We start from the raw sequence: 15157 nt of genomic DNA on the forward strand, positions 1-15157 counted from the left end.
ATATACATACTGCAGATGCATCGGATCCAAATGCAGCTTGAATTTTTCTATAATTATAGCTATAATTGATTTACAAGTTAATTATTACTTTATTTGAATATCATAATATGAAAAAAGTGTGAATTATTATCCTCATATTTAATGTTCATTATCCTTACCCACATGTTTTACCATTAAGATCAACATTGTCTGATTGTGAGTTTTACTTGCTTAAAATAAGAAGATAGTATTTACAAATGCAAATATAAAATAGGTATTAAATTTGGTTATATCAGATGTTAAACGTGCGAATACGGGCTCTGTGTTAATTAACGAGTTCACAAAAAAATGATCACAAGTTACGGGCACAAGTTTAAAAATGCTACGCAGTCTGCGTGATTAAAAATTCATATCTTGTATAGTTTATACGAATGAAAAGTAGAAGGAACCAAGGGTACATTGGACAAGACTCGCGCGGTGGTAGGTATTACTAATTACACTTATACGTTTTTATTTCAAGCAAATATAATGCCGTTGAAGCGGCCCCGAAGCGAGGAGTGGCGATGAAAAAAGGAAGGTGTATAAAGAGAGGAGTTGAAGTAAAAAAGGAGACACTGCCGTGCGAGAAAGGTCGGTGAAAGAAGCATGTAAAAGAAGGGTAGAGTAGGGGTTGCAGTGCATTATTCAAAGCCACCCATATGCCATCAGCAACCCAGGACATATGTATATGGGAGTCTCGAACTCGCGCGTATATGCTCGTAAAATCACCGTGGCGCAGGAGGCAGGTCGGAGTCCTGATTGAGTTACGATTTAATTAGTCCGTGGGGCCAATCAGTAATTAAGATATCCGTTAATCAATGGGCACAGCCTCTCTTCGATCTCTCTTTCTTCTCGGGCTCGTCGTCGCAGAACTTTCGCCACTTTCTTTTTTTCATTCTCTCTTCTTTTTAAAAAGCAAACCGTTTATGTTTATTTTTTTATATTATTTCTATATTCTATCAAATTTACTTTTCACAATTTATTATTAAATTTGAACAATTATTATATATTGATATATCGTGAAATTATTTAATAATAAAACGTCTGAAATGAAAAATATATAAATATCTAATTTTATTTTAATTATTATACATATTATTTTTTATGTATATATATCATATGTATACAACTACATAATTAATTTTGCATTGCATCTTATTTATGTTTAATTTTTTATTCAGTATATTATTGTTAACTATTCTATCAGAATCATGTCTAGTCTATAATTCTTTAGTTTTATCCTCTTCGAAGAGAAAAATACTGAACATTCCTGGCATCTGTTGGAAGATGAACGAACATATACGATCAAAAGATATCCGAGCATGTTTGCTTGGCCATCTTTTTATAAACCTGCTTACCATGCATAGCTTTTTGATCCAAACAAGAAATTTTACAAGTTTTATGTATGCTAATAATTTTTTTTGACACTAGAATGTATTAATGCATGTATATATATTCATATAGCGTACTGATATGATTTTAAGAAGTAAATGCTTCCTTCGAATATATATAAAATTAAAGTCTGTATCGGTTGTTTGTGTAAGATAACGTTGATTGTAATTAATAGCTACTGCGTTGGCCTTACAGTCAGTTAATTGTCGGGGAAGATTAATAGCGTGAAATCACGCCACTACAATTGTCTGAAATCGATTTTTATACTAACACCTTCACAGATTTACAGACAATAATATTTTTAAGAGACAATAGAATACATATCTTGCTGAAGCAATAAAATGTTTCAATGATAAAAATTTATTACAGGCGCAAGAAATTAAGTGTAAAAAATTGATGTGTGAAAAAAATATAAAAATTTATTGCTAAATGAAATACACATAGAACCACTTGTTGTCATAGAAATATTTAATGACATTTGTAAATTTTGTGCAATTAATAAATCATGATTTTCGTATGTCTTTCTTTTTTACTATTCGCGAAAGATACGGAAGTTAATCGAATCCAGCCATATATGTACTTATAGACGTAATTTAGCTTGACTGCAATGGATCGCGAAAATATGTACGCGATTTGAACGTAATTGCAATTTCTTAATATGATACGTGACTACGCAATGAAATTCTGTTTCGTTCCGATTCTCCATTTATCCGGCAATCAATGGAAGATTGCTACAGAGATTTTTCAGATGATAAGATAATCAATGATTACTAATTGATCTGTGTATACGCTATTATAATACAGCATTATAATAAAAAAAAACTTATTATAATTAAAAAATATAATATATTTTAATATTATTTAGTATTTTTCTAAAAAAAAACAATAATACAAATTATAATTTTCTTTCCAAATATCATGATATTTTCTAACAAAAATTTATCATAAAATTAAAAGAAAAAGAAATTTGTGTCTTGTTTAGCTTCATTCTAGTTCCGGTTGCGGGTCACGATATCAAGAATAAGAAGAGGAGGGATAATAATCCTACATACAAGCGGACTAGGATAATTTCGCTGCTATGAAACCGACCTACGTCGATATCGGAGCTTGATTTATAAAAGGATGCTAAATTACCGATGAGAGTGGTTAGATTCTATTTTACCGTCGAAGGTAAGGTAACGGCGGGTATCATCGGGGGTTCAAACACATAGAGAGATATGGCTCGATCTGCGGTAGATTCCAGATTGTTTCGGCGATTATGCCTCGATTCGAGATTTACGGGCGGACGAAGCCTTTCGAGACGTATCGCCATTTATTTATAGCTACGGAGAATCACTTATTGCAACCCGTTCGTTCACTTTCTTCTCTCTCTTTCTTTCTCCGTCGGGTTCTTTCTCCCTGGCCTTCTTCATCGCCCGCACGCGTGAGCGCTTTTAACGCCCGATGTCGAAGACGACCACCCGCGGTATTGAAGTGGTACGGGAATGCGGCTGCGGACAAACATCAGATGCAATTTCGTGCATCGAGAGAAATGCAGCTTCGGAGAACCAGCACGAAAGCGGATCTACATGTTCGTAATTATATCGTTTCTTGCGGTCTAAATTATCGCATGCCATAATAACTTTAGCTTTTTCGTAGTCAAAGACAATGATCCTTATCATAACTACCGTGACTGAAAATATATTTTTGTCTACATGAATTTTTGTAAAATAAATTTTATATTATATATTATTTTAAATTTTATACTATATTTTTAACAGATTCTTTTAAATAATTAATAATTGATTAACTGTCGCTTGAAATAGTAAAAAATATATTTAAAGTATTTTAACATTTTATGAAATAACTTTTCTTTTTTATTTCATTTATAAAATGCTTCAGTAGAGAACTATTTAAAATATTTTGACATTTTATAAAATATCATTTGACATTATATAAAATATTTTTTCTTTTTTATTTTATTTATAAAATGCTTCACTAGAGAGGTATTTTTATACTGTTACACTTTTAAATTACACTCGCATACATGTTACAAAGTATGCGGTACATGCGTATTTATTTTCTTTTTACGATATACTTATATTATTTTAAGAAATCCTAAATTTAAAAAGTGTCTTGACTTTTCACTTTGGAAAATGAAAATTTTATTAAGATATAAATATATATAACATTAAATCAATTTACACAAATAGTTTTTTGATCAAACTAAGATAAATTATATTTCTAATTTAATAAATGTTAAACTTTATATGCGATGTTAACCCTATCATTGAAATTAAATTTGAGATACAGGAAGAAAATAGTTAATCTAAATTTATATTACAAAATATTGAATGTAATTTGAAGCGATGACAAATTAGTGTCACATAGTATTTGATTATTGTTTTTTTCCGTGGACAAAATATCTATGCACGGAGGACAAGGCAAATTAACTGTGAAATAAGGCTACGATAAGGAGTTCAACGCTTGCAAGTACACTTGCGAATATAATATATTGACACATTCCATATCATTTTCTTTATTTATAAGTAATGCACTCTTTTCATATAATAGAATCTAGATTAAATGTTAATATTATTTTATGATACAAACAATAAGCATATATGTATATACTATATAGTATATATTATATTTATATTGTTAAGTTACACTTGTCTCATTCAAATGGTGCGACTCGAGCGAGAAGATATTCATGCGAGATGTTTCATATATGTATATTGTTAAATTTCTTTTCGAAACATGCGAAAAGCATTAGGAAACAATTTGTTACAATTATAATTAATTATAATTAACAAGTAATCAATTTTTGATAAGCAATACATTACTATATCTTGATAATGTCTCTTTATCGAAACACGTATTTTTTGCGATTTATTTATGTATTATTTGAAGCAGAAATTGAAGAATAAAGAATTCTAAATTATAATTAATTTATAATTTACAATTTATAATTTAAAAAATAGCATATCCACGTTAGTATTACTATGTGTATGATATATGTAATATAGAAATTATTTCGATAAGAGAGGAAGTAATTATATGTGTATGGCCCGGTATTCGGCCTTGACGGCGTATATAGATAAATTTGGCTCAAATCGATTAAATCGTTTGTCCAATAAAGACAAGTGGACTCGTTGTTTAGTTCCATCCTATTTCTTATCACATATATGTATCGCTACATATATGTGATATTGCCATATCATATATTTATATATATAGTCTATCAAAACACTATAATAAAGTATTTTTTTATTAAATACTTTTTGAGTTATGCGGCTCGAAATTTACAGTATTTTAACATAAACTATAAAATATCTTATTCTTAACATTAATTTTCGGTAATCTTACCTAATATTTTTTACAAAAATGTGTAACTGCTTGTTGCAAATTCATATTTTTTCTTTAAGATAACTATGTGTTTTCTTTACACCAATTGATTTGTCTCATTATTTTGTGCATATTTGAACAATAATTAAGCATTAGAGAGAAATATTTTTATATAAATTTTGTAATAGTTTCTATTAAAAAAATATTTTTAAAATTTATAAAATTATTCCATTATATATATCTAATTATTAATATATGCATTCGTTATTCTATGTAATTAATCGGTATCATAAAAAAGAAGCAACGATAATTTTCGAACCTTTGATATATTCGAGTATCAATTTAATATATTTTTTTATGAGAATATGTATATAAAACATATAAATTTTATTATATAAATTTTAAACCGATACTATATAATATAGTTATATTCAAAATTTAAATAGTTTGTAACAAATAAAATTAAAGCTAGAAACAACAATTCTTTGAGATTCAACGATTCTATATTTTCTGATATGATATATATAAGTATATATAATTATTTTTAGTCTACAAATGGACTTGTACCTTTGTAATCAAGTTTTGCATAAGCAAGTTTTTTTATCGCAAGTTAAACAATGCCCGCGCTATAAATGCTGACTATTAGTTTCAGACATATCGGACTCTCTCGCAATGTTACGCCACGATTACATGCAGCGTCGTAATATTGCGCACTTTTTAATTTATTCTAAATTGCAAGCAAACGAGATGATTTGCGTGATATTAGGATAACGAATCCTTTTCAGCTTAAGACATGATAGCTAATCTACGCTCGTATTTGGGAGCAATTTTTTTTGCGAGCACATTTCCTTATGAGCTATAATTTACAATCACGTCGCGAGGAAACGAGCCAAAATATTCGTGAGTCCATATAAATATAGCAGACTCGCGCCGGATACGTACACATACAAACGCGCGCACGCATGTGGCGGTCACTAACGAATACGTGCGTTATTCCACAGTAATTACCATATCAAGGTTTCGTTGTTGATCCCTAATGTAGTCTTAATTATCATGTTCATCAATTTATTAAATTACTCTATTATGAGAGGAGACCTGTCCTTTTTATCTTTCTTTTTTCATTCACTTTGTTCGAAACTTTGAAGATTCGCATCCGGTTTACTCAGTGTAATTTCATGCGAACTGGGCAAATTATGTACACTTTGTACACATTATTTATGGAAATTAGTACCAGGATATTGCAATGTACTTCTCTTTACATATTTTACATGATGATTACTATATTGATAATTATGCAGCTTTATGTAATAAGCATGCTAACAAGAAATGGTAATAACTAAGAATTATGACCCCTCTATAAAATTTTACACCACGAGGAAGATCTTTTCAAAGTGCTATAACAATTTTCTAATTACAAAAACAAAATATATTTGGTATAAAAACTTTCAACTTTTTATAAATTTATTACATTATACATTTCTAAAAATTTAATTCTTTTAAATATTTGATATGAAAGTATAAAATTAATAATATTAAAATATATATGTATATCAAGAATTAGTCAAATATATAATCTTGATAAACTTTGATTCTCCACGATTAAAATTAAATTTATACATATATATTTATTACTTGCATAGTTTGCATTAATATACTTAAATAATCATAGCGCGCGACTTGATTATATACATATAAATTCAATTTTACTAATGTTAATAAATTTATTAATGTGAGAGAAATTCATTATTATCAGATATGTTGATTAAATCGTACAATTATCTCTAGATTATCTTCTAAAGAAGTAATAATCAAAATAAATTATCATACATATTATTCGTATTATATTACGTAAGTATTATATTACGTATTATATACATATTACATTACGTAATTAGGAATAATCTTAATTATAAAATAATTTTATTGACAAGTAATATATCATGTTTAGACATGTGTAAGCAGTAGCTAGAAGATATTTCTCTATTAAAATCGCCATATGTGTAAACGGCAGATGTTCTACTAAAATGATGCAGGAACCGCACTACGCACTAGCTACACAATATCGTTTACATCAGTTAACGCTAATGTTCGAGCTTCTGACAAGTTCCATGCTCTCTTTCTCTTTATCGGAGACAGACTCCAAAGTAATAACCCATGACAAGCAGACTGTTTGCTTTACAGAAGAGATATACATAACATATGCAGATGAAGGTAAAAAAGTTTTGAAGATTAGAAGATCCAATTAGAAAGGATCAATGGTCCTCGAAAATAGTTATTAGCCCTAATTTGATCTTTGTACAATTGTTCTTGAGATATTCACGATTTAATATTTTTCATTTTTTCAAAAATTTAATTTGCCATATGCATTCCCAGTTGTCTCTGATGTATATTTTATTGCTATGCTAATTCCGCGACGTCAACTCTTTGGGTTTGCAGGTTTGTAATTATGTGTGTCATCATTATACAGATAACACACAATCGTTTAATGACACGAGTGGGTTTCTTCGGCCATTTTGGCCTTCAGCTAGATAAACAATGTGAGACATTCAATTCGTCAAGTTTTTATATGTTTGACATGTACTAGATTGTATATATTGAAGTGTCTGCGTTGAAGTATTCAAATATTGGTTGCAAATTAATGAAGAAAAAAACTTTCGCTGCAAGATGGTTTCTGAAGGGTTCTCAAGATTAAAGATTTTGCTTTCGATTAAAATTATATTTAAATGTTCTTCTGAAAGCAATATATAATTAATATCACAGTTAAATAATTTTTTTATGAATCAGAAAACACTACTGTAGAAAATATATATATAAATTGTTTTATGCAAGAACGGTCTAGAAACTTGAATGATCGATTATATAATAAAATAAAATTTTTTAATTACCAATTTAATAAAAACTAATATTATTAATATGAGTAAATAATATATTATTTTGAAATTTAAATAAAAACGATCTAGAAAGAAAGATCGATTATAAAATGAAATAAAACTTTTTAATTACCAATTAATAGACACTAATGTTATTAATATGAGTAAATAATATAAGTAGATGAATACGCGTACTATATTTACTATTAATTATATACAATGAAGTATTTTTGTAATATATTCTTTCTCACTATTTATCTTACAATATTAATTAACATTGTTATTATTTTTTTTTAATATTCTCTATCATAAATTTTTTACTTTAATCTTTAACAAGTGATAAAAACAATTTTCCAAATAAGTTACAGAGTTCTGTGATACATATAGATCTAATATATAAAAATGCTTTGTAATGTTGTATTTATATAAGCTATGTAACATTGTAGAACACGAAAGAAAGAACAAAGAACAAAAAAAGAAAAAGCTAAAAGTTACAGAGCTCACAGATAAAATTTTCTTACAGAATACAAGGCTTATGTATTTATAAGTTGATGCATATCTATTGTGCTTGGCAAGTTCTGTATGTCACGCGATCAATACCACATTTCACGTAATAAAATTCAATGAGCACGTACGTGAGTTTACTCACGTTTTCTTCTTTGTATAACTATTGCCATTTCGAGGTGGCAACCTAATATATCCATCAATAAAAGCAAGGCACAAATAGAGCATAAGAGAAAAGAAAATCTGCCAAAACCGCTCGACTACGAGCAGCACTACATATAAGTGACAACGTGTTGCAACCACGTGGAAAGAGTTGCGTCAGAATACATGCAACCGGTGTCCCGTGTTCTGACTCATCTTCGCTGTGATCAGGGAAATTATCGCGGTGCATTAATCTGACAAATATGTGCATTACTTATCGTCGACATATGCCTGTAGTTGTATGTTCTTTATTCTATAAATATCACATAACTTATTAAACTCACTTTATTAATCAGTTTAAATATCAATGACGTTACATGTTCGTACAAAATGTTTATATTACTTTTTAATATTTATGACGTGTTTTAAATTGTTTTTATTGGAAATTGAATAGAAAATGTAATTAAAAAAAAAATATTTTATATCTATAAAAGAGCTTATTGAAAGTTAAAATTTTCAATCATAAAAATTAAATTACAAGAAATATTTTACTTTTTAAATTAATTTTAATTTAATTTTAAATAACTCTTACACATATCTTCTTTCTATATACATATTAAATTTTTTTAAAAATAATTTTTATTTCTGCCATATAAAAATGTTTAAAAAATATATTAAAAATAATGGTGTATATGAAAAGTTTTAGATATATATACCAATTTAATAATATTTTTATTTAAAGAAGAGAGTCTGATTTAACTTCGCCGTTTGCACTATAAAATGTAAAGATATTGGTTGGATATATTAGTTCCAGAAATACATTTATCCCACTCTCTAACGTTCTCAGCATCTCATGATTGGTGGATTCCCGAAAGATACAAGAAAAGAAATTCTTTTCGAACTGGATCAATGGTGAATATCAGGTCACATGCGTAATTGCGTCATTTTACGCGTGCGCAATGTCACGTTTCTTTCTCCGAAACCGTAAAGTGCTACGTGCTCCGAAGCACCTCCGCATCTGCGCTTACTACAATACTCGAATCAGAATTTACGTGGCATTTTGTTAAAGCCTTATGTAAACAAATTTATACGTTTTGATCATTATTTTTTAATTTTGATTTTTTTACAATTGCAACAAATGTCAAAATTTCACATATTTCATCATACTTGTCATTTGCGGGAAGTATAAAAAGTGGGGGAAAGGTCACCTTAGCGAACCTACATCCCTGAACTGTCAGTCCAGTCAGTAGAATAGCGGTGCGCCGGTTACACGTGCTCAGTCTGTGTTCGACAGTGTCGAAGAATAGTGCTACCGAAAGAGTATTTGACTATTGAGGTTGGTGAAGATTTTCATTAAACATATTATTTATAATTATTTTTGTTTAATCAATCATACAATGTTACAATAAGTAATATTTTAACAAATTATTTTATTAATTATTAATTTTATGGTTTATAAATTTAAAATTGATTTCAATAAATTTATCTACTGGATTATATCTCAATTCACTGATATTTGAAAATATTTATTACGTGAATTTCTTTTGCACTGTTGTTTTATTTAATTTTATGTATACTATAGTTGCTCGCTATCAGCCTATGTTCATTATCTGCGATAAAAAGTATACCGATAGTACATATATTATCGACATTTGTTACATCATGTGAAATATTGTTACCAGTGTGTTATAATTTATTGTTCTCTACCTTTGCATACAAAGTGTAACGAGTTTAATAATACCGGACGCTGTATGAGCCGTTGTCGATTATATCTTGCCGGTCAAATGCTATTGGCGATCTTTGATTAATGAACAGTCTGTGATATCAACAAATTGTAATTAAATTCTTACGTGTTCATTCTCCATACTTTTCTGCTTGATAATTTATATGTTTGTATTTAATTTAAAAGGAAATGCCAATTTCAAAACAGATGCACATTGATTATGCTACTACTGCCATCTAACAATTGAATGTATCATTTATTGCATTCGGTGCATGTGCAGTAAGCGGCAAGAAATTGCATGATGGATTTTACAAAACCGTATATTGAAATAGCACTTGCCAACGCGACGCTATTCCTTCTAAAAAAAGAAACAGATGGGAGTTAGAATCGATATTATTAACAGGCTCAATGACCTCAGCTTGATTTTAATTGAACGTAAAGATAAAGAAGGATAAATGTTATTAAAATTCTTTTAAATAATAGAGATCATTACACTTTATGGACATGCGCATTCTCAGCAGTATACGACCTTTTTGACCTTTACAACATAACTTGTTTGGTGGACTTCACCAGTACTGATTCTTCTCGCATATATTAATTTTTTTTTACTAAAGATAGTCTAAATATTGACCAAAAAGTACATATTTAATTTGGAATAAAAATTGTTTTTATTAATTGTTTGTTTAAAAATTGTTCGTTATTACAATTTTTTGCGCTTTGTTTACTGCGCTGGTTCTTATTTATCGATTAAATTTATGTATTATTTATCGATTATTATTATTATTTATTATACTATTATTCATCGATTAAATTTATGTATTGTATTATATTTTCGTACAAAAACCTGTTAAAATTTTGTATTTTTAATTTAATTTAAATTTATCTTTTACTATTTGTAATTAATAAAGAAAAAATATAATAGAAATAAAGTTACATACAAATTAAAATAAATAAGTAGTATCAATATATAAAATCGAACATTTCGAGCTCATTTTGAGTCTTCTTCAGCGTACATGAACATTCGTTATTCTATTAATCGGAGTATTATTATAGGAATTATTATTAGAAAAATGGTAATAATCTAGTTGAGTTATATGATATTCGTTGGTGACATGAGAATTATGAAAACAATAATAATGTATAGGTTTAATAATGATACCTTTACGTTGTTTTGTCAACAATAACTCAAATTTTTTATCAAATCTCTTTTTTTCTTTTTGAAAATATGAGAATAACGGACGACCTTGTTTATTAAAGAAGTTATTGCAAACAAACATTGGTAAGGCTTCATATATTTCCATGGAAAGAAGGAAGATTTTTTTCAAAGGTCTTCCTGATAACAACATACGTATCTCTAGACTCAAAATAAGCTCGAAACGTTCGATTTTATACATTTTTGTGATTTTATGTTCTTGAAATCATACCAATTCATGACACATGCATAGATTTCGTTCAATGTTAATATATTAAATTAGTCACTACATTAAATATTCTATTATATTTACAGTTCTAATTATTCTCAATTGCTATCTAAGTTTGTTTATACGATACATAATTTGCTCTCTACTACCTGTATTGCTTTTTTATTTTAACCAAATTAAAATATATATAATAAATTTTTATATTATTATATTGATAGAGTATTAAATTATTTTTATTAACTTTACAGAAAATGGCTACAACATTAAAAGATCAACTTTTAACTACTGTTACGGACTGTGTGCCAAATGGTAAAAACAAAATCACAGTAGTTGGTGTAGGTCAAGTTGGAATGGCCTGTGCTTTTAGCATTTTAACAAGTGTAAGTTAATATTAATAACTAATATTTAATTATAGCATAATAGTTTAAATAAGTTATTATTTTTATTTTTGACAATAGTAGACAATACAAAATAGAATACATATATGTACTCGTATATGTTAAAAATCACACAAATGTTATATTATAATATACACAGTGTCCCAGAATTTAACGAACAAACTGCAGAGAAGTCTATCTCGTGTGTACATTCATATTATATTTACTATCTTTAAACGATTTAGTATCATTTTGACCTATGAATATATTTGTTCAGCCCTGAGCCTACGCTCAGAAAGAATAGTTGTTAAATTTCCATGAATGTACGAGACAAATACATACGTTTGACCTTTTTGTACACGAAATGTACACTTTCGTATTCTGTGCAATGGAAAATTCGTTGTTTCTTATTTTATTTCAATATATTTGTTTATAACTTTGTAATAAAGCATTTTTAGCCAAACTTCATATAACATTTTTATTTTATTTCCATTTATAGAATATGCTCCTGCAGTTTGTCTGTTAAATTCTGGGACACTCTATATATACAAATGGATTATATTATATTTACTTTTAACCGCAATCAAATATTCGTAAAATTAAATCACTCATTATTGTTTTTACAGCACGTTTCAAGTGATGTGGTATTAATTGATGTAATGGTTGATAAGCTAAAAGGGGAAATGTTGGATTTGCAACATGGCAGTGCATTCATGAAAAATGCAAAAGTCAATGCTAGTACAGATTACGCTGCTACTGCGAATTCGAGTCTTTGTATTGTTACGGCGGGTGCCCGTCAGCGTGAAGGCGAAACTAGACTAAATCTGGTTCAACGTAACACTGACATCTTTAAAGGCATCATTCCTCAGTTGGTCAAATATAGTCCAAACACGATTCTCTTGATCGTTTCCAACCCTGTGGATATTTTAACATATGTAGCATGGAAACTCTCTGGCTTGCCAAAGAATAAAGTCATTGGCAGCGGTACGAATCTGGATTCTGCTCGTTTCCGCTTCCTGTTATCTCAAAGACTTAACGTCGCACCTACATCCTGCCATGGTTGGATTATTGGAGAACATGGTGACACCAGCGGTATATAAAATTTATACTATTTTCAAATTTAATTTTAAATACTATTTTATAATATTATTTTAAAATGGCAAATCTTTTGCAATTAACAAAAATATTGTAATATCAAATTGCCGTTTACTAATTAAACATGACATTTTTAAATAGTATAAAAGAAAAAAATATAGTCTATTTTTATATTTTAATAAAAATTTAATACCATTATAGTAGCCAAATTAATGCATGTGTATACTTATAAAATATTTATTTTTATAATATATAAGATATTGTAAGTGATATTTGTTTTTTCACTTATCAGTGCCTGTGTGGTCCGGAGTTAATGTTGCTGGAGTGCGTTTGCGTGAGCTCAACGAGTACGTGGGTACTGATAAAGATAAGGAACATTGGAACGAACTGCATAAACAGGTAGTGCAAAGCGCATATGAGGTGATCAAGCTGAAGGGTTATACTTCTTGGGCTATTGGTCTTAGCGTATCGCATCTTGCATCAGCAATATTGAGAAATTCAAATCAAGTGCATGCTGTATCCACGCTGGTTACTGTAAGTCGACAAGATAGATTTCTACTACATTAATTTACACCAATTTATATTTATTTAATAATAATGAATAATCTCTCATTTAATAATAATAAATAATCTCTTATTAAAACTTATATTTTCATATTTCATTTTATTAGGCATATTTAATTATATAGTTAAAATATTATCAATTATATCATTTCTTATTTCTTTTTATTTTAATAACAATGACTGTAAATTATTTCATATTTTTAAAGGTTTTAAACAATAGATTACAATATATTATTGTTATGGATTAGTTACATACTAATTTTTTATTATTTATGTACATATTTTTAATACATTAATTATATACTTATTAATTTCTTTTTATTAAAATGCAATATATTAATTATTTTTATACATAAAGTTCACTGAAATTAACAGCTAATAATTTTAGGGTTATCATGGAATTAAGGAAGAAGTGTTTTTATCCTTACCTTGCACGCTGGGTGAAGATGGCGTCACGCACGTTGTTCAGCAAAAATTAACAGATGATGAACTTGCACTGCTACATAAATCTTCAGGGATGATGCACGAAGTGCAACAAGGCCTCAAATTTTAAAAGAATATATTACCTTTATCTATGTATATTTTATTTTTGTGTTATTTTATTTTTTTTGTGTGCCGATTTATATACAATTTATATGTACTTATATGTTTCAGATGTTAAGACAGTATTATATATACAAGTTTATTTAATTTTTATATAAATATTTTTAATAATAAGCATAAAATATTTGGCATTAGAGCAATAATATGTGAATATACAGAAGTAACTTATTATAAGATTGAGTATTGTAGTAAATCGCATCTATTTATACAATTAAAATTATTGAATTTATAAATAGATGCGATGTTACTATTATACTCAATCTTATAATAAGTTACTTCTGTATATTCACATATTATTGCTTTAATGCCAAATATTTTATACTTATTATTATAATATTATAGAGCCTTTACGTTACTAATTAAATATTTTTAATTACATCTAACATCTATGTTTATATGTTAATTGTGACATGTGTATGTGTAAAAAAGTTAAAAATGAAATATTTTTTTATATTTATTTCTCATTATTAATTTCTATTTATATTTGTGACACAGGAATCTCTCATTATAATTTATTTCAATCTTATTATTTTGCGATAAGGTTATCTGTCATTATAATTTATTTTAATATCACATATCATATGATATTATTTAAATCATTATAAATCTAAGAAATCTTTTTTTTTATTAATAACTGTTAGTAATTTCTACAGTATTTTCTTATTAAATATATTGTAATATTATATCTAATATTATAATAAAACACGCACACATATAAAGAGAAATAACGTAAATTTATTTATGTATTCAAATTTATGATATTATGTATTCAAAAATATTAATTTTTTACGTTGTAATGTAAGAGTAAATTTTAAATTTTTAGAAATATATCTTATCTTTTTAAATTTTATCTACACATGCACACACACATACATTACCGGTTTGGTAATTATTATGCATGCTTTACTTAAATTGTGCTATTTACTCTAATAGAATAAGGAATGTTCCTATTATGAATGTTTATGCGTGTTTATATATGTGTGTTTAAATATATAACTTTTATGACAAGTGCAATTTATTAAGCTAATATGACAAATATTGTATAATGAGTCAATTTTTAATATATTATACAGATAATAAAACTTTTAAATAATTTGTCAAAACGGATCGTACATTTTTATA

The 15157-nt window shown here is 27.6% G+C and overlaps 1 protein-coding gene and 1 long non-coding RNA gene across 3 annotated transcripts; both read left to right on the forward strand.

Annotated features, from left to right (window-relative positions):
• The first annotated feature begins 9436 nt into the window (after positions 1-9436).
• LOC140662838 (L-lactate dehydrogenase) lies at positions 9437-15128 on the forward strand. Of its 2 annotated transcripts, none has more exons than XM_072886491.1 (5): positions 9437-9588; positions 11645-11776; positions 12400-12865; positions 13161-13402; positions 13821-15128. In XM_072886491.1, exons 2-5 carry the CDS (start codon positions 11648-11650, stop codon positions 13983-13985), a joined length of 1002 nt encoding a protein of 333 aa, XP_072742592.1. In that variant the 5' UTR covers positions 9437-9588; positions 11645-11647; the 3' UTR covers positions 13986-15128. The 2 variants fall into 2 exon arrangements, with proteins under 2 accessions (XP_072742592.1, XP_072742593.1); XM_072886492.1 differs by lacking the exon at positions 9437-9588 and adding an exon at positions 11312-11432.
• Positions 9839-10410, forward strand: LOC140663095 (uncharacterized). The gene is made up of 2 exons (XR_012046218.1): positions 9839-10086; positions 10162-10410. It is a non-coding gene; the product is annotated as an uncharacterized lncRNA (long non-coding RNA).
• Positions 15129-15157: the final 29 nt, after the last annotated feature.

This window comes from Anoplolepis gracilipes, chromosome 2 (assembly GCF_047496725.1).
Source record: "Anoplolepis gracilipes chromosome 2, ASM4749672v1, whole genome shotgun sequence".
Lineage (NCBI taxonomy): Eukaryota > Metazoa > Arthropoda > Insecta > Hymenoptera > Formicidae > Anoplolepis > Anoplolepis gracilipes.

Excerpts from the sequence above, each read along its gene's own strand:
- LOC140662838 (XM_072886491.1), top strand. The coding sequence starts at position 11,648 with ATGGCTACAACATTAAAAGATCAACTTTTAACTACTGTTACGGACTGT. Across the intron at positions 11,777-12,399 it reads CTTTTAGCATTTTAACAAGT|CACGTTTCAAGTGATGTGGT; the intron begins GTAAGTTAATAT and ends TTGTTTTTACAG. Across the intron at positions 12,866-13,160 it reads AGAACATGGTGACACCAGCG|TGCCTGTGTGGTCCGGAGTT; the intron begins GTATATAAAATT and ends TTCACTTATCAG.